This window comes from Dermacentor albipictus, chromosome 6 (assembly GCF_038994185.2).
Source record: "Dermacentor albipictus isolate Rhodes 1998 colony chromosome 6, USDA_Dalb.pri_finalv2, whole genome shotgun sequence".
Lineage (NCBI taxonomy): Eukaryota > Metazoa > Arthropoda > Arachnida > Ixodida > Ixodidae > Dermacentor > Dermacentor albipictus.
The window spans coordinates 80,925,745-80,947,169 of record NC_091826.1 but is presented as its reverse complement, the minus strand read 5'-3'; the positions used below and the strand labels follow the sequence as shown (position 1 = coordinate 80,947,169).

Genomic DNA, 21,425 nt, shown 5'->3' with positions numbered 1-21,425 from the left:
TCGTGCTGTCTATCGTTTCAACACAAACTGATCGATGAGAACACAGCACCCCCAAAAGTATGAGCCATCTGCACACCTAGATCCTGTCCCCAATGCAGATCGCTTTCAAGATGACACGTCCGACACACTGATCCTATACACCGATGTGGCCCGGTACCCACAGAGACCTGCTCTGTGTCTAGTCGTACTAGATAGCCCAGACACACTGAGGGCTTCGGCCACACTCAACACTGTGGACAGTGGCATGGCGGGTGAGGCTGCTATCGCACTAGCCGTCAGACATGCTTCAACTATACGGGCACGGGATGCACCCATCACAGTGGTCACTGACTGACAAACCGACTGCAGGATTTTGGCGCAAGGGATGGTGACACCCTACACAAACCACATCCTTTCACCTTCACACCCCACAGCATTACACAGGGTGTGTATCGTCTAGATAGCTGGACATGCCTCTCTCCATGGTAATGAATGCCCTACTGCGGTAGCCAGAGAGCTCGCTAAACGGGTGCCATTGGAATAGCTGTCCAACCTAGATGACGCACCGAGAGAACCACTGAACTACACTGAAACTCTACAACATTACAAAAATAGCAGGAGATGCTCCCCCACACCACCCCCTTAACCGAGAAGATGCTATCGTGTGGTGAGAGCTACATCAACATCATCATCAGCCTGGTTACACCCACTGCAGGGCAAAGGCCTCTCCCATACTTCTCCAACAACCCCGGTCATGTACTAATTGTGGCCATGTCGTCCCTGCAAACTTCTTAATCTCATCCACCCACCTAACTTTCTGCCGCCCCCTGCTACGCTTCCCTTCCCTTGGGATCCAGTCCGTAACCCTTAATGACCATCGGTTATCTTCCCTCCTCGTTACATGTCCTGCCCATGCCCATTTTTTTTTTCTTGATTTCAACTAAGATGTCATTAACCCACGTTTGTTCCCTCCCCCAATCTGCTCTTTTCTTATCCCTTAACGTTACACCTATCATTCTTCTTTCCATAGCTTGTTGCGTCGTCCTCAATTTAAGTAGAGCCCTTTTCGTAAGCCTCCAGGTTTCTGCCCCATAGGTGAGTACTGGTAAGACACAGCTGTTTTACACTTTTCTCTTGAAAGATAATGGCAACCTGCTGTTCACGATCTGAGAGTGCCTGCCAAATGCACCCCAGCCCATTCTTATTCTTCTGATTATTTCCATCTCATGATCCGGATCCGCCTTCACTACTTGCCCTAAGTAGATGGTGAGAGCTACAAACTAACTCATTCCCATGGTCTCTTTTACCTTCCCCTCTTCAACCCCACACAATAGCCCTCACACTGTCCCTGCTGTGGAGCAAAACCCACAGCACATCACTGCACCTGAGAATGCCCACACCCTCCGGGCTATTCCCCTATTCCTTCACCTTCACGTTGCTTCTGGGAGACTGCGCTGACCAGGTGCTGGAGCCGCTCATCATAGCTCTTTACATGCTATCAAGCTTTTGTTTGGCGCTTATGCTGCTCATGCAGGAGAGGCCCACACACCAGCTTCATCCTAGCGCCTTTAAGTTCACTTAAACTGGTGACTACCAACTAGACACGGAATCAGATAGTGGCTTCATGAATGACCTTTCAGAATGTTTATTATCAGAATGTTGACCTTGCTTTCACCGTTGCGCATCTCTTTTTCTATGTCATCATCATCCCTCATCATACCTTTATCTCCCTGTTCCCCCTCCCCCTGTGTGCAGAGTAGCAGGCTAGAGCGCATTAGATCAGGCCGACCTCTCTGCCTTCATTCAAATAAATTACCTCTCTCTCTCTGCGCCGGCCAGCTTAGACCTGCAAGAGCAGTGACGACTGATCCAGCGGACATGCAGAGTGGTGCGTGTCAACGTGGCCCTGAACTAAGAGCTTCGCCCACCGAGGAAGTAGCCCCGCCTCATTAGCAATAAATGCTTCCTCTCTCTCTCGGGATATGGTCCACACAACAGCACACGACCGCGCAATACACAGTTGCTGCCAGAGCACAACGCAGGAAATGGAGGACGACACGACCAGTGGCATCGGCTATCATCCCTGTCATCTGAACACTAACATCATCACCATTGTCGCAGACAATGATGATGATGTTAATGTTAGACAATGACGATGACGACAGTGTCTGCCTTAGGTTCTGGCTTCAGTTTTACTAGACAGGCAGCATGAATAGGAAGAGGCTTTCGCTCTTAGGCTCCTTTGGCACAGGCTGGGCGCAACTTCCTGCTAAAATGCCATTTGGAGCACGGTAGTGGGGAGCACTGCTCTTGGTGCAATTTGGTGCAATTGGCACATCTGTTTGACCATGGTATTCACATTGCAGTGAACCAGTTTTTCCATTTTTTTTCTTGCTAGAATGGCACTACAATAGCACTGAACATCTTATAAAGTCAAGAAAGCTTAGTAAACTGGCATTTTTAAGGGCTGGAAAGCTTCAATCATTGATGTGACGACACAGAAAACAACTCGTCAAAATGCAGGTCCGAGATATTAAGATTCATGTCAAATCATTTACTAACAATGCTTTACTTGTTAAAATACAAAATATCCATGCAGACATAGAGTGATTTCAACATAAAATACTTATTTGCACATTTAGTATGCAAATAAGTATTTATGGCAGACTGTAAATATTGTTTTAGAAAAATCTGATGCTTGAACACCGCAAATTACAATTTATGTGCTAAAGCAGCAGATCCTTTTGACTTTGTTTTAAAACAGAACCATTTCTGAATAAAGCGTTGCACAGGGCTGTCTCTCTAGGTGTTAATTACACTTCTCAAACTGCATGCTGCAATTACAATTCATGTTTGTTCACTCTGTGTTACGGCCTTGTTTTGAAGTGTGCTGCCATATTCGATCATGATTAACCAAATAGCCCACCAGTACGTCTTAATGCAATTGGAAGGACTATGATGAAGACACTACTCGACTGGTGTAGCATGAACCATTGTTACAAATAGTGTAAACCACGAGCACGGAGAAAGAAATCACGTAGGACAAACCCTGAACTTGAACTGCACTTTATTTGTGAAAAAAAGTTTGTTCAAGTATGAACAAAAAACACGTAAGCCCAGCTATCACACGCTAAGAAGAGAACAGAAAGGGATCTGATGTCTCTCGTATCCACGTCTAAGATTTCATATAATTTTATGCCTTCATTTTCGGAGTTTGTTTTTCTTTTCTGCTGTCTTCTTGGCCTGAAACATCTGAGCTTGCGTGTTTTCTTCCCGTATTTAGGCAAAGTGTTTTCCGTCAGTAGAATGTAAACAAAGTTAAGCGATTGCCCTGTGTGACTTCTTTCTTCGTCCTCATTGTGCGTGGTTTCCATAACCGTAAACCACCAACCAACTTGCTCAAATTTCGGTTCTTTTGACCACAAACCAGTCAACATTATGGCAGCCGTGCCAAATGTGTACAGCACAAAAGTGTTAAGCGAGTGTCCACGACTCACCTCCAAAGTAGCCACCCTTGCCGATCCTCGATACCTCTGTCTCGCTTCCGCCCTGCATAGAACACAGTGACAACTTCACCAAATGGGCGCAAGCCGCCATCTGACCCACTCACAAATGCATTATAAAGCTGAAGCTCATTGAAACGAAGTTGCATCTGACACAAAAATAGCTTCCTTATATCCAGTGTTCATTATAAAGATACGTATATGTGTTGAACTGTGATAGCAATTAGAAATGTTTTTCTTTATTTCATTATATTCACTAATTTATTATATCCATGTTTGTTACAGCGAGGTTTGACAACCTCCTACATGAGGAAGCACATCATGCCTGCATCAGTTTCACCTTCACGCTAACATTGCAAGTCTAAAATGCACAACATAGCACTTTGTGCTGTGTGTACATCTTACTGCCATTCCTCATTTTGTGTGCTGTTTACGGGCGCATGCCATTACAGGTCTTAAAGCAACGCTGAAATAAACATCTTGACATCCTTTCATTTACTGTATTAAGAGTGCGTGGTACATTAACCCACAACAAATCACACTCCAGAATATGACAGAGTGTTGCAGTTATTATGGCAAATCACTTCCACTAAAAAACCGCAAGATCAAGGAAGCTTAACGACTGGGAAACTTGTCACCCACGCATTAGGAGCATGTAGCTAGAACGTAAGCCACGCAGTTGAGCTTCTATGTAGTGAACACCGACATATAACAAGATTATAGGATACAGTTAAAACTCGATCTAACAAAACCCAATCTTACGAAGTTCCGTATCTAACAAAGAAATTTCCATTTCCCAGCAGGTACCCACAGGGTTCAACGTTGTCATCAACCCGAATTAACAAAACCAACTTGGCCGAACACAATTTAACGAAGTTCTTCCTGAAACAAATGCACAAAAAAAGAGGCGATTTCTGACACAGATGGCTTTTCTTCGAGCGTGTGCTCTAGAGCTAGTTGCGTTTAAAACATCTAGGCACCCCATTCACCGCCTTACCTTTATTTTGACAAGACTGCACACTGCGCCCATGTACGTAACAGCGGACTCAACACCACCTCGGTAGGGGTGGCGGTGACTACTTTTGTTAATTCACGATTTACACAAGAGATGGCTGGATTAGCAGCAAATACAATGCTGCAGTAGCCTTTGTGTGTCGCTACATTACAATTTTAGGTTTCGAAGGACCGAAAAATTTCTTTCTCAATTTTACGAACTTCCAGATTTAACGAAACAATCTGAGCGTGGTCATCATTTCGTTAAATCGAGTTTCAACTGTTTAACAAAATAAATCTAAGATGTTTCTTGGCAATGCTAGCGTGCAACAAATGTGTGCTAATCGCAAATATCGGGTATAATGAAGGTATATTGCTGTGTTGTACGTGACTTTATCACGAGTTGCGACTGCACAAGCGTCTCTAAGTTGCCGATTAATGCAGCCGCACTCTGCAATCGGCTGACCTCCTTGTTTGTTAAGACGGTAGGGTACCTACCCCTAAAAACAACCACCCCTGTTAGTGCCAGGTTTGATCCCTAAAGAGGCATAAAATTTCCATCACATGAGAAGCTTTGTTCTTGAGAAATGCAAATCTGGGTTTCTTACACTTTTGCTTAAGTCTCGCATGGTGGGCAGTTTTCCCTTTCACAGTACAGCAATTAATAATACCCAAGGTACACGACTTTCACATGTGCGTTTATACACAGTAAGACCCCATGAACTCAAAGCCTTAAAAACCACAAAAAGTTTCTAGATAAGTGAAATCATGAAAACAGAACCTTGCAGGTTATGCATAGTCCACATAGAGCCTTTCTAAAATAGTGGCAGTAATGGTGAACCTATAATGGTTTCCAGCAAGTACGGACGCGAGCACAAGAAGTAGAAACAGACAGGACAACGCTGGACTTACAACTGAAGTTTATTGTGAAAACATTCCACAAATCTTGGTAGGGGTGGTGGTGGCTACTTGCTGGAAGCCATTGTACATTCACCATGCACCAACTGGCCCAGCAAACTACTCTATTAAAGTGGCAGTGATGTTCTCTGTATATCACTTTAACGTGACTCTGCACCAGACACATTGCCATTTACAGGCAACAGCATTACTGGTAGTAATATGCCAAGAAAGTGTGCTTGGCACTGAACCAGACAACTGATCCGAATGCGAGACTCAAAGTCCATGACCTAAGAAGTTCATAACTATTTCCAGTCATGCAAAAAGTTGACACTGCTCATTTCTGCAGCGTAACGAATTGCAGACAATTTCACTTGGAAAGCGGAAACTGAACTGTGGAATGTGCAAACGCCCCTACTTTATAGATGCCTGGCAGTGACGATCTGTCTACGTATGTCTCACTGTCCCACAAGCATGAAGCGAGCGTCCTTATCAAGCCGCGATCTCACTAAGTCTAAGTTGTGGGTTCACATGTTGGCCTTGTTTGGTCGCAGCGTGTAGACTGATTGTGCCTGCTCAAAAGAGCCAATCGTCATACTTAAAGTGACAATTATTACGTTGTCACCACATTGATGCATCACTGACAGCGTCCCAAATGTGAGAAGAAAGAAAATACTCTCTGTCCACTGGGCTCGCACAAAGTCAGAACAAAGTAGCAGCGGGCAGGAGAGCAAGTGCGAGGGAGTGGCTTTGTAGCTTGGCTAGTGACCTCGATGCTAGTGCGATCACTCGCGGCTGCAATGTTGAAAGCAATGCTGCCCTGCTACTTGGACAACCTGTGTGTGGCAAGGCGGAAAGCATGTGGAGTGTTCAAAACATGGCAGCCATGACTTGTTCCGGCTCCTACAATCGCTGCTGGCTGAAGCTACCAACAAATGCATGGCCTTCGAGATTGGCATCTATTACTGAAAGAACGCTGTCGCTGAAGCGTTGATCTCAACACCATGGTTATGCACAGGTTGCTCTAACAAAGACTTGGTCAGTGCGACACGAATTGCGAAGGGACGCTCAGCTCTGAGTGAAAAAGGGGCGGGCAAAGAGGCTTCTCCAAGAGTGATATCAGGGTCTATCCTGCAAGCGAGTGTGCAGCCCGGTGAAATGTGCTGAGGTTTGTCAACGCCATTAACTGGAAGTCACCATGGTCGTAGAGGTCTGCTTTCATGTTTTTGGTGAAACAGTGAAATGTCAGTATAACAAACTTCAGGGGACCATGGCAAACTGTTCATTATTCTGAAAGGCCGACAATAAGGCTTCAAAAGCCTCCATCCTGCTTTTCTCTTCATGAATGTCCTTCCCTCTTGAATTTTTTCCCCACAACAACCAGCTACAAAGTGGCCCGATGCCTCGGGTGGAATCAAACAGGAGCTTATCACAAGAAATAAGGAAGAAACTTGCACTTATAACTCTATGTGTTTAACTTCACTAACACAGCTAAACTGCTTCACTAAAACTGCTTCACTAAAAGCTAAACTATTTGCTTTTCATTGTCTCCTGCTTGTTGTCTGAAATACCCGATTCTACGAGACACTTATGCACCCCTCTTCAACAAGTTTTGGGAACAACCTGCAGCCCCTTCCCTTGAATGCATGCCTGTGATTTTAGTAGCAATCAACTATATTTGCCTCTTATTTAAAAAAAAGACAACCTAAAGCTCCTTCTGCAAATTTTAATAATTTCAAAGCATGCATGATAGATCACGTCTGTCCTAGTGATCTCTATTAGGCTTTTTCGACTAGGCTTCCCCCTTCGTGGGGGAGGTATGCATATGCATGGAGGATCATTCCGTCTTCCAAGAGGCTCCAGCAGTGGGGTGTGAAAAATTTGTTAGATCATGTCTACATGGTGTTGTTAATGAATGCAAGTTTGACAGCTGACACCAGCACACAGTGAAAGGCATCATTTGACCACTCACGTCTTTCTTGACGCAGATGCGGACCATTCCATCTTCAATGAAGTACATACCATCTGCAGCGTCTCCCTGAAAAGGACGCAAACATAATTACCAACCTGGAACTTGGCCAAAAATTTTCAAGTCAGACCCACAGCGGCCACTGCTAATATACTATCCCAGGCAACACGTGCAGCCTTGCTGCTGCACCTCCCCCCCCCCCATCCTATGCATAAATTTCTCTGGAAGTAGGTGAAGTAGCAGGTACTTTATACGTATCACCCTATTGTTACGTGAACTTTCTTTTGATTAAAAAAGAAAGGGGGGAAAGGGGAGTGCTGAAGATTGTATCACTCAGAATTGGCATGAAAGCATAACTACATTTGCAGTGTTGGCAACAGCCTATCCCAGAACTAGTGTCATCGCCATTTCCATCAAAAGATGGCAAGAAAGCCTCAGCGTGGCGCCCCTACATGACTTTAAGAGTTCTATAAGAGTTCAATAGGATTCTATAAGAGACTATAATAGCGCTACACAAGCACTATTCTCATGGAACAAAATGCGTCAATTTAGGGCTAAGGCATGTACCTTTGTTTCCACTGCCTTGAGTTCATGTTAGATCGCATAATTTCAGCTCTTGCGCTTAGATCAGAATTCTTCCATAATCTTTAGCGACCAGATGCTCTCGAATGTAAATTGCACTTATCTGGTGCACTACATTAAAATTTCCCTGTGGGGCTTCATTCCATGAGTGCGGTACGTGTTGAAACCACCAGCCAAGGAGATAGGCCCCATTGCACAGGCACATTCATTCATTCATTCATTCATTCATTCATTCATTCATTCATTCATTCATTCATTCATTCATTCATTCATTCATTCATTTATTCGTTTTACTCACAACGCATAAAACAAGCATTACAATGAAAAAGGGGGAAAACATGATGGCAAGCAGCAAATCAGCCCACGAACAGCTGATTAAATACGTCCATATCAGAATTCTTCACAACATAATATAATGAAATAAAAAGATAAGAAAACAATCCTGCTACTATAAGCACAGGTCTCAAAAAGGGGTTATGTTCCACTGCTAATGTGAGGAATTAAGTCTGATTTTTAGCAGTGCCACAAACGAAAGCAGGCAATCACCGTCAATAAAGACAACGATCGGCTGGGCGCAAACTATAGGAGAACTTTCCTGCTGACTGAGCCAAGTTGACATCAAGCTGCTCTGCTGGTCAGCCACAACTAGTTTATCACTGCCACTTGCAATAAAAGGTAGACGGTCCATATTTAGGAGCTGCCTACAATCTAACCAACTTGCTATCAAGAGTGAAAATTGGCGAAAGGGGATGGCAGTCCCACATGTTGATCTTCTGTCTGGGATGGCAAAAATAATTGCAAAGGTGACAATCTTCAGTTGTGACAGGAAGACAGACAAGTAAAGAACATTTTGTAGGTCCCAACTTTTAATTTAAGGACAGTGCTTATACAAATGTCTATCTATAATTCAAAACATGGGCTCACAAAAGAGTAAAAAAGATGTTCAGCCATCCACTCGACTCCCTTAAAAGAGTGCTGACATATACAGTGAAAGCTCGTTAATTCGAACTTCAATAATTCGAATTTATGGATAATTCGAACTGTACGATTTGGTCCGGCCAAGCTCCACAGAAGTCTATGTATAAAGAAGTCCGTTAATTCGAACACGAGAAGGTTCCTTCCCGGATAATTCGAACTACGCTCGCCTGGCCCACGGCCAGAGAAACGCGCCTACTGCCTACAAACAAGGCTGTATTGCCTCCGAAACGGAGAGAACGGCGAGAGAAGGCAAAATCGGAAAAAAAATCTAACCGACGCGGGGTCAGCCAGAAGGCAGCGGCGGCTGCCACCTCTCCGTTCTACGTAACCTCCGAGACTTCTTGCCCGCTGCGAATCTCGGAGGCTTCGCAAATCTTGTACAGCTGCTAATGCTGTGCGGAGATGGCACGGCAAGCGCCAAAACACAGCGAATCAAGTATGTCGCAGCTGCACTTGCAATCAAGAACCAACTAATCAGGGCCTTCGCCACCTTCACATGTTCAGCGTCTTTGTCTCGGCAGTCTTCATCGGTTGTGCACCTCTGTTTTCAGCTTAGGAGGCATCGGCCGTCACGATTCATTGTGATGATGTTAAGCCCCGGCTAACGTTCGTTTCATTGGACATCGGTGGTGTGGCACAGTCGGACCCAAAGCTTCGACTCGAAGATGGCGTGTGCCCGCGGCACACGGCATCATTTTTTGACTCGCCAAATTTCTGACATGCCCTACTGCTTCCAAATCGCAGTGTACTGTTGCTCTCCTTCACTTTCGTTAGTTCGAACTTTCGTTAATTCGAACTGAAGCGGCTTCCCCTTGCGGTTCGAATTAACGAGCTTTTACTGTATTGTCAGTTAATTAACAAAGTGGGAATGAGACATCCACCCAATCATAGCAGTTGCTACAATGGAAACCGATGTGGATTCCTCGAAAGAAAAGCCTCGCAGTTGAATAAAAATTTGTCCTGGTCCATGCTGTCAGTGCTGCAGAAACTCTAACACACGTGTAAAATGTCCATGTCTTACACTCGAACCTTGTTGTAACAAAGCAGGATATAATAAAATAATGAAGACAGTCGACTTCCGTTAGTTCGATCCTGACAAGACCGGCAAAATTACTTGAGTTATCTGGCAAGCCAAATTAGACAAGATGCAGAAAGAACGCCAAAACACACTGCTAATTCGTTTGACAGTATTTGTCCAATTCTAACGCGCCTCCTAATCAAACGCACGGCTACTTTCTACGGATCCAAAGTAGTAAACTAACGCAGAAATGAAATTAAAGCTTCTGAATGAAGTAAAAATCTAACATGTACTCGAATTTTTAGCAAGAAATATTGTTGCCCAGTAGGAGCCGGTTTTTTGAAGTCAACTTCGCCATATGGTTTGTTTTAAATCAGCTTCGCCGCAGTACTTACGTGTTATGCGGCAAAGCAGGCAAACATTGCAAAGACAGTTTCGATTTCGTGTCCGAAAGCACGGTGCAAACAATATTCAGCCCAATTTTCTTTTAAAAAAAGGGAAGGGGGTGGGATGGGGCGAAGGTGCATTAGAATAGGGTAAATAACATAATAATCGTGAGTCTTCCTAGGGCAGGCCGAAAATGAGCGTTTTCAACAAAGAATGATGCGAACTCAAAGCAGTCACTGTCCCCTAAGCTCTCCCGAGAAACATGCTGCCACTAAAGAGATCACTTTTGGAGCAACAATAGCAGTCAGGCACTGATTGGTGAAGTTCGAATTAACTGGGGAAGGCCAGTTTTAGGATCGCAGTTACTAAGTTCCGGGACCAGAAAATGCGTGGGTGCCAGCCAGGAACAAAGAGCAGGATCAAATTTACCAAAATATCTAATTAACCAGCAACGAATTAATGGGTCTACTGCATAATGATGGAAATGAAATTCTCCTTGAAATCCCCACACAGATTTATGCATTGAAAACTGCGTTTTAACAAAGTAATATTGCCCTGCCAATGGATATAACTAATGACATTCGTTTCTGAAACCAAAAATACCCAACCGTTGCGCACCGAGCATATTGCTTTCCACGGGTACTGACACTCATTTGGCACTGCATAACTCCTGTGTCTCTTTGCCGAATATGCTATCGAGCAACATTGGTCTTCCTCACCGCCGCTTGTAGCTGCATGCAAGCTCAGTGGCATCAAGCTTACCACAGTGTGGCACGCTGTAGAGGCTGGCACTGCCTCCAACATTGCACCGGTGCATTTTTGGAGGTTATGAGAGAAATAAATTGTAGTAGAGAGGAAGAACAAGCCCTATTTTCTGCAGGGAGCACAGCTCACTTTGCCAGCTTGCTCGATGTCGTGCAGCGAGAAGAGAGACAAGTGTGATGGCAACTGGTCCGATGCAAAAGACCAGCCAGTCCATGGATGAATGGATGGATGGATGGATGCTACGAGTGCCCCTTTGGAACGAGGTGGTGGGTTGCGCCACCAAGCTCTTGTACCAATTTTTCTGAACCCCTATTGAGAACTTTGTTCTTGTGTACCTCCGTTATTTGTCGTTTGCCTGCTTCTTTTCTACCAATCCTCGAATCGCCTCTTACGAATCTCTATTGTGGACATGTTTACTTTCCCCTTGCCCTCGCTGAATCCAAGGGCTTCAAGGAGGCCAGAGGTGCCTAAATCCACTGCTGGGCAGATATCTTCACATTCCAATAAAACATGCTCCCTCATTACCCTAGCTTTACCGCAGCAAGCACATGTTCCGTCTTTCCAGTTGTATCTCGCTTTATAAGTGCATGTTTTAAGGCATCCTGATCTCGCTTCGAAAAGTAATGAGCTTCCCTTTGAGTTATCATAAATTGTTTACCTCCTGATTTCGTTTTTTCCTCTTAATAGTTACTCGTAACAGGCTTCTTTTGCACTGTCACCACCCATGAGGTTATCTCAGCCTCTCCGACTTTCCGCTTGAGATTCTTTGTTGCCATGTTGCTCACCGTACCGGTTGCACACTGGCTGGTAAGTTTCCTAGTTCTTTTCCTTCACTTTGAATCAGTGTTCACACTGAACAAATATCTGCACTTCTCTTACTGCGGCCCGCCGAGCAGACAGGGGTACATAGGTGTGGCCTCCGAGATGGCATTGGAACTAGTGAAATCTTGGAGGCCCCGAAATGGCCAAGCCAAGCTGGAGCCTCCTAACGTACAGCGGAGGAGCACGAAGGGGGTGCATTAGCCTGGATCGGTAGCGTAGTTGGCTCACCATGTTTGGTGCCACATGCTGCTCGACCATGACAGACCGTTTGCTGCACAGCTGTTCTCTTCAACTGCATTGGCGCTTCCCCAGTTTCATAACAATATGGATGAACCAAGCGTAAAGCAGAACAGAAGGAACATCACATGGGAACAGAAGGCAGCTATCATAAAAGGTGTCACATCAGGTGCGCAGAAGTCGTGCATTGCACGGGCCGAAGATTGTCTTGGTGCTTTATCAAAATTTAATTGCGTATGTGGCTGTGTAGCAGCTCTGCGAGTCGCATAGCTGTCTTCTTTGCATTGTTAAAGTTGCGCATCCGGCTGGGCACATCGCAGTAAAGGGCAAGAATGAATATAACAAAGTAATGCATACATAAATTCATTCCGGCTTCCCCTTTACCTTCGCTTAAATGAGCTTCGAGTGTATGGCGGCACATCGGCAATGCACGGTGCACCAGCCTATCTACATCAGTCACACCTAAACGTCCTGCACACGACACAGAAAAAATCATTTACTATAAGGCCGTACCTGCATGATAATGAGGTCCCCATCCTTGAACGACCGCGGCATCAGGGCGTCACACAGGTTCATGCGTTCATAGTGCTGTGCAGAAAAGACCAACTCAATGAGTGCGCTGTCCATGGGCAAACCATTTCGCTGCCACTAAAAGCATGCACTGCTGGGCTAGTCGGCGACTCCGTGTCATAGTACATCATTGCTAGTGACACAATGTGGTCACAATGTGTCAGTAGTACCACGTAATTACCCAGTTTAGTTGTACTGCCACATTATGTCAATATTATAGCGCACTGCTACTGTTTAGTGACAGTACTGTCACAATCACAAATATAGCATCACTAGTCATTCTATGTGTATGAGTGATGCACTATGACACTATAGCATACCTAGTGATCCATTGCATATTAGCAAAACTTTAGCTATATAGAATCGCTAGCGACACAATGACAAATAGCATACTAGTGATTCAATGTCACAATACAGCTGACTTCTGTTAATTCAAATTAATGAAGTTTTAGTTTTGTATTTGATTACAGCAGACAGGTACTTTTCGGCCCAATTTCTTCAGGAAAAAAAAACGCATGTTAGAATAGGATAAATTCAGCAACCATTATTGCTTGAAAATCTTGCTAGGGCAGACCAAAGATAGCCGTTTCCGATGAGAAAGTATGTATGTTCGACGCATTCACCATCTCTTAATAAGCTCAGCCGAGACATGCTGCCACTAATGTGGTCACTATTGGTGTCACATAGGGGTAAGGTGTGTGAATGCTGACTGGTCAAGCTCTAATTATCCAACAGAGGCCAATTTCAGAATCTAATTAATGAATGTTTGGGCAGAGAGAAATGCACGGTAGCAGGCCGGGACCTTTGGTAGAGATTATTAAACTAACCAAAAAATTGAATCAACCGGAGCCGAATTATCGAGTCTATTGTATATAAAAATTTTTCGTTGATGTCAGCATGTAACGAATATAGTCGACTTCTTCAATTCCACCCTTATGGTACCGGCAAAGTTAAATGAATTATCCGGCGGGTCGAATTAAACAAGATGCAGAAAAAACACCGGCACGCATTACTGATTCATTCGGTACTATTTTCCCAACTCTAACATGCCACCGCATCAATCGTACCCGCTTCCAATGCGTCTGAAATAGAAAATTATAGTAGAAATTACATTAAATCTCATAGATTAAATAGAAATCTAACACACATCCAATCTTTTAGAAAGAAAAATGTGCATAAGTCTAACATGCATTGAAAAATGGCAGTCGGTTTCATAAAGTCAGCTTCACCGCACACTATTTTAATGTTTCGCTGCAGTACGTACGCGCCCTGTGGCAAAGCATACGAACGCCACGAAGGCGACTTTAAAAATGTGTCCCGTTGCACTGCGCAGACAATTTCCCGCACTATTATTTTTGAAAAGGGGGGAAAATTAGGCTCCTGTTGGAATTGGGTCAATACCATAATCGGACATTGTGAGCTATGGTTACTGAATGAAAACCTTCCTATGCAGGCCAAAAATAGGCGTTTTCGATGGGAGTTGATGTATGTTCAATACATTCACTGTATAGGCTCCACCAAGACCGATGCAGCCACTAAAGTCTCAACTACTACGATGCGGCCACTTCGGCTGGGATCAAATCAACGGATGTATACTGCATATGCTTATAATGTATGCTGAATATCATGAACGTATATATCTGTGTTGGATGTGACACTGTGACCGCAAGGTTCGACTGTTATTTGTCACCAACTAACGATGCTATTCTAGCGATGCATCACCACCGCGTCAATAGCATCAGATCACTAGCGTGATGAATCACTAGCATCAGATGTGCATCACTATAGATTTTCTAGTGAGTGATGCACATCTAGCACAACCTGCCAGACGCACTATGGCTGCCATAATGTTGTATGCTAGGGCATGACACATAATGTTGTATGCTGGTACATGACACACCCACTGTTGTGTACAATTCCTGTTGTGTGTGCGATATACAGCTGACAATCAATTATTTGGGCAGCCCTTCAGCGCCGCCACAGCATCATAGATAAGGACGACCAAAATTTGGGCACCTTACAGTGCATCGTGCGATAATTCAGACTCGGACTGTACGACCATGTGCATATGGCCAAGTCAAGCAGAAAGCCCAATACTTTCATTTTTAGATGTCAATGGCATGGTTGCCGACCATGTCAGCGGAACTCCGCAAAACTGAAACTGGCCAAGCCTAGTTGATCTAGCAGTCGCTAAAACGAATTCGGTGCATGCACTGACTGCACTTTTGGCCATCTGTTGCAACAGCACGACAATGGTCAAGATACGGGCTGTGATTTTGTAGCGACCCCTTCTGCTCGATTCTATGCCACTCTTATCTACTGTTCATGGCCAGCTGATCCCGTTAATAATGCATGCGGAGCATTGCTCCAACCAGAAAAGCAATAGCATAAAAGGCACTGCTAAAATATCATGGCTGCAGAATGTCTAGGCCAAGGTCAAGCCTATGTGTGTGCAGCAACACATGTTGACAAACCTGAGTTGTATTCGTGAACCAACACATTGAAAAAATAATTTATTTCATGTGACTAGCACCGGATGCATCAATGGGAAGCAACGTTTCTGATAATCATATGTCATAAGATAGTGTGCTTGGCACCGTGCCAAGAATGAAGTCGCTCCTAGACACCGATGCAACCTGCGTTATAGTCATGGAAAATTTAAGGAACTCTGAAAGTGATGACCCAAGACTGCGGCACAGCTTTTTTAGCCACTTGTGAAAAAAAAAGTAGCTCATTTTGGGGCGAATGCGGTATTTGGGAGTCCTAATTATTCGGTCGTTCTGGCAGTCCCTGTTGGGTCCGAATCATCAGGTGGAGAATGTAGTGTCACCAGCTAGTGACATTATGCTAGTGGTGAATCGTCTCAGCATAGCTAGTCACTATATTGTAATAAGGAGTCACTAGCATGTTTTTCACTAGAGAAGTTATATAGTCACAGTGTGTGTCACCAGGTAGTGACGCTACAGTAGTGGCGAATTGCGGCAGCATAGCTAGTGACACTAGATTTTCACATGGAGTCACTAGCACGTTGTCACTGGAGATGCTACACAGTCACAGTGAGCCTTTAGCACACAGTGTGTGACAGATTTACAAAAATGACAAACTGAGAGGGAAGTTCCACACTCACATTCAGGGACTTGAGCATGGGCACCTTCTCAAGCAGGTTCTCGTACTCTTTGCGCTTCTTGAAGGCGCTCTTGAGCACGATGCGCCGGAAGGTCTGTCGGTTCATTGCCCACAGGGAGCCCTCTGTCACGGCCGTGATGGTGGCCGCTCGTGGCATGTTGTACATGAGAGCCAGCTCGCCAAAGCTGCCCGATCCCTCGTACTTGCCAACCAGCTTGTCCTGCTCCCTGTCTGTGTTCACAAAAATGTTGTACGTGCCGGTCTGGATCACGTAGAAGTTGTCACCGTCGTCACCCTGCTTGATCACCACCTCTCCTGGCTTGACCTGTGTGGAAGTGACAATGAGGGTATGGGAGTGGGCAGGAAACTGGCCATCCTCGGACTACCTGCACTCCACCAGTTTTTGACACCCATCTAGAGTAGAGCAGGGAAATGGGCTAGTTGGCATTCATTCATCTTGTAATGCGCAGAGAGAAATTGAGTGCTGCTACTAATACACAGGACACACCTGTCAGGACAAAAAGGCACAAAATAATGACTCAATTGTGACCAAGTCAATTATGACTACTGAATGGTCACAAAGCAGTCGATAGTTTGTGCCTTCTCCGGCCTGTCTGGTGTGTCCTCTGTGTACACACGTTCAGTACACAGTGAGTACTAGTACTGACTTTCACTCAGCTTATCACAAGATGAATCGACAACCCCATCTACAGCTGAAATTGAGCTGGCAACGTTGCCGGAAGCCTGCTCCGAACATGTATGCAGTCATCGACTCCTAAAGGGTGCTGAAGAGAAACACTTAACCAGCTTAGACTGATAAAGTATACATTTTAAACTATTTTTGTTGATGTCTTCGTTAGAGGTTGATTATTACAACAGAAAATGAAAGTCAGTTACATCTTTTTATTTCGCACCGAAACTCCATCGTCAGTTGATCAGCAAGATGTCATGAATTTCAGAGTGAATTTACCCATAGGGTGCGGAGGGCTCTTGTTTTACTGATACCTGTGAAAACAACACATCATCACAGCTCGAATTCTACACTTAGCTTGAGATTGTAAGGTGAAAAATACAGTGCAGCTAGAAAGAAAACAAATAACACGACTTTTCCAGCATGATAACGCACTTCGCTTGGGTTATGTCTGCAAGTTTTTTAGTGTTTAGCACTCGCAAAAGAACTTAATTGTGTGACAAGTGCTTCGGCACGTTACCACGGCGATGGAAATTGCATAAAAATATTCCCTACAGCCAGTTTTAGCTGCCTACATTAGTTTCTTTTTATAATAAAATGTGCTCTAGAAAGTCCTTTTGGAACCAACTTTCTTAAACTTCAAGGTTGCTAAAATGTCACAAAATCATTCTTTCATGTCACAACACAAAAGGTTGCTAAATATAGTGGCAAGATCACTAAAATGGCAACGCTAGTCACTGTGCTAGCATCAAACACAGAAGCCACTGTGATGTCAGTGCACCATATCATTGTTTTGCTTTTTGATAACGACCATTTTTCACTGGATTATCAATGCTATCGATTTGTCACTCGACACAAAACGCGCCTGTTGTGCTTTCAAGTTTCTTGCTTACGCAGCTTCTCAACATGATGGTGACCCCCGATGGCAGACACAATGAGGTCAATGCAAGCCCATCTACAATTAAACCTTGATATACCGAACTTCAATATAACGAAACTCTCTATATAACTAAGTATTTAACTTTTTATACCTTTTTGTCAACAGGACACCATCTATTTAGAACCTCAATATAACAAAGTGTGATGATAAAGGATTTCAATATAATGAAATTTCACTGCTGCCACGAAGAAATACCGAGACAATAAATGAAAACTTCTGCGGATGCAGATGGTCAAGTGGCTGAATTACAAGCGGTCACTTGCATTCTCGCGAATGAACCTCTGAAATCGCACAACTAAGAGAGATTGCCGGGGGAGCACCATCATGTTCCGTATGAAGTTCCAAGTGCGATAAGATCCTGTCGCATCCCCCATGCTGTATGCTTTGGATGCGAGGGCGAGCCGAGAAGGACGGTGGGTTGACGCGCGTAGCCTTCCCGTGCGAGCAATGGGAAAAGGGGGAGGAGAGTGAGCTCGCAGTAATGCGATCAAGCGCACCTGAGGGGAAGTGGGGAAGTGGGGGGCAGGGTTGGCGCGCGTCTCTTCTTCTAGCACGGTCATGGCAGCATGACTGCCAGCACACATCCGAGCGCATGCGCGGCCTATACCTATTTAGAGGCGATCTGCTACATCTGCAAAGAGTGGGTGTGCCAAGATGGCGGGGCGTTATTTTCACTGCCTTCCCGCGTGTTTGGTACCTGAGGTTGCACAATCTTGAGTGTCAGAGAAGCAGACAAAGCATTCGCTCCACGCCGCCAGCAATTTTCATGACGGTGTCGTCCCACTAATGTACCACGCTACGAACTGTGGGCCGTAGTGGACGCGACAGCGCGGCTGGCTTTGCTTCGTGCTACAAATGTGGAGGTATCATCGACATGGCACGAAACTATCTTTCGTCGCCGACTCTCTGATTCCACAAAATGAAATTGTTTCTCATTCATGTTTGCATTTTCCGAGTGCCAGATAATACAGAAAATCTTACGGCCCCATCTGCACAAGAAAAATCTATTGGCGACTGTACTTAATTGCATAAGTAGCTGAATTTCACTATAGCAACATTTCGATATATCGGACCAAATCGCTGATCTCATTGACTTTATTATGTTGAGGATTAACTGTATAACAAGACTGGCTTTAGCATCCCTTTGCAGCCTTCTTTGAGCTATTTCACAACTACATGGAAATGACCTCTCGAAATGCGCCACAGCATCTGAGCAAACAAAACCAGCTCCAGTAACTTTTACTAAAGCTCAAGGCTACTAGCCTCATCCCTAAGCACAGCAGTAGCGATGTTTACATTGATATGGTAGAGGCATATTGCATTCTCTTACCACATGGCATATTACCCATGCATCACCGGTTACATGAATGCGCCTTTTGCTGCCCAGCAAGCTGACGTGACGACACCTACAGTCACCTACGCTTGAAAGTTAGTGCTTTCACTTGAGACAAACCTTTTTTTGTTGTTGAGTTGTGAAATGCAGCAAAAGTACCTGCAGAGCATCAGCAACATTTCATCAGGTTCTCCTTCCTTTGTCCGCATGGGCAAACTTAAGTGCTGTTTATTTTGCAGAAACCTAATTTCGCAGCGGATATGCAACTGTTGATATGACCAGTGTCAACTGAGCGCTTGGCTTCTATCTTCTCAAAGTGAACCTGGCTAAGATTACACTGCTAATGAAGGATCTTGCTGAGGTTCACCTAATTTATTATTGCTAAAGAAGACACTAGTCAAATGCCCTCAACATACTCATGACTAAATTAAAATTGTGCTTGCCCATCTCTACCAGCTGCCATGTTTCTTTTGATGTTCTACGGTGTGGCAGCAGCGGCTGCAAATTGTCTGGCCAGTTGTCATCTCACAACAAATGCATTCCCATCATTCCTGATACGATATGCTTCTGCTTACATGTGCCGCTGACATATGCATTTTTCACCTCAAGCTACCCCTGCTTTGCACATATGATGCTATGTGCCTTTTAAGCAAATAACATTGTTTACATGACCTGCATTGCACTTCTGTCGCATTAATGTAAACGCAGTGAGCAAGGCGATGGCAACTACTGCTGACATAAGTTGCAAGCATGTGCCATCAGTACATCAGTATAAATGCACCGTCAGGGTTCCCAAAGAGCTAAAGCATTTTCACAACCATTTTTAGGACGAATTTAGGCCCTAATGTTCGATTTTCTGGACTAATTTGCCCGTTCCGAGTACGCTACCTGGTCTTGGGAGCCGTCAATTTGGATTTTTCATTAGCTTGGCCAAGCTTGGCTTCCAGTGGCCTGCTCTATAGCCTCCAAAATTGGGATGCGCACACTTTCAATAGACAGCGTGCTACGTCTGCCAGTCTCTGAGGCCATGCTTGCTCTTCCTTGGCTGACAAAATGCTCTAGAAGACAGCACTATTTCTTGATTATTTCTTCTTTTGGTCATCACTATTGTCATGATCCCTTACTGTGGCATCTATTTTTATTTATTTATTTATTTTGAAGTATTGGTTGCTATTTGCACATGTTGCGTCCACAGACCAGGTGTCTCTCAGAGAGGACGTCGCATCTTTCTATGTATTTGTGTGGCTTCACATTTGTGTGATTGGCCCCACCTCGTGTGCCTTGGCAAGAGCCAAGTAGTGCGAAGAAACGTGACTAGTTTCTTCGATCTCCATGGCGATCTCCGGCAATAGAGAGCTGAGATCACCAACCCGGTGACGCTTTTCTCAGACTGTGTACGGAGACGACGCCACTCTTGAGCAAATTCAGGCAAATCTGATCGCCTCCAAGCGTAGTATGAGGCAGGCCATTATTAGAGATTTTTTTAACCCCTGTTCTAAAACTAATAAATGTTATTTTTTTAGCTGAAAGAGTTTTTTGAACTGTTTGATTTTTCTGACTATTTTTCGGTCCAAGCGAGGTCCGGAAGATCGGTGACTGTACATCTAAACATGTGCTCACATTTGATAGAGTTGCTGGTTTCCCTCTTCATCCTGGAAGTCCGTATTCGGACTGTACCTCCAGCCTTTACTATGCCTGACGACGCATCACCATGTTCCCAGACAGCGTGACCCTGTTATATTCAGCGGCACTGACGACTATGACGTAGAGGACTGGCTGTCCTCCTACGACCTATGAACGAGTGAGTGTACACAAGTGGGATGACGCTGCCAAACTAAACAATGTCATATTCTACTTGAGCGATGTAACCCATCTTTGGTTTCACAAACACGAAGTTGACATTGCCAACTGGTCGGCTTTGCAGAAGTATTCGGCCAACCTGCTGTGTGCAAGCTCCGTGCAGAGCAGAGCTTGCTTGCATGGTCGCACCCAGCAATAGGGTGATAATATTACCATGTATATAGAAGATGTCATTGACCTCTGCGACCACAACAACCCCGCTATACCAGAAGCTGACAAAATCAGGCATAATGAAGGGGGGATTGAGGACGATGTCTTCCACACGCTCATTTCAATATCCCCCATACGGTCGCCAATGTCATTCAGTTCTGCCAAAGTTACGACGAGCTGTGGAAACAGCGCATTTCCACGCGGTGCTCTATCTTTGACACAACCGGCATTTCGGTTTTCGCCATTGGTGATCTTTCTGGTGACTACACTACCTTACTGCAGCAAATGCAGCAGTTTGATCGCAAGGAAGTGGCACAATTCTCTGTGGAGCTTGCCCTTTCAGAGCCTATGCAATCGTTCGCCCAAACTGTGGCATTTTTTGTTTGTTTTTTACTTTAGAAGTTCATCCCTCACTTTTTGCAATAATGTTGTTATACATCGCGACGAAAGTTTAAGAAGTGAGTCATTTCAGATATTAAAGATTTTGGATAAAACGAACATTTTCTGTTGGATTATCAGCGTGCATTGTAACGAGAGTCGACAGTATATACGAACACCAGCAAAAGACGAAAACGAAGATTGTCGTTGATGCTCGCGCTCCCCCTGCTTTGCCGTTAATCAGATC

The 21,425-nt window shown here is 44.6% G+C and overlaps 1 protein-coding gene across 2 annotated transcripts in view; it reads right to left on the bottom strand.

Moving 5' to 3' along the window:
- Pka-R2 (cAMP-dependent protein kinase type II regulatory subunit) overlaps positions 1-21,425 on the bottom strand; it is a 148,466-nt gene that overhangs the window by 7,699 nt on the left and 119,342 nt on the right. For both annotated transcript variants that reach the window (XM_070540940.1, XM_070540939.1), the window contains exons 6-9: positions 15,828-16,151; positions 12,644-12,718; positions 7,345-7,410; positions 3,477-3,528 (exon numbers count right to left, since the gene is read on the bottom strand). In XM_070540940.1, coding sequence (XP_070397041.1) covers positions 3,477-3,528; positions 7,345-7,410; positions 12,644-12,718; positions 15,828-16,151 — 517 coding nt within the window. The remainder of the gene's footprint in view (positions 1-3,476; positions 3,529-7,344; positions 7,411-12,643; positions 12,719-15,827; positions 16,152-21,425) is intronic.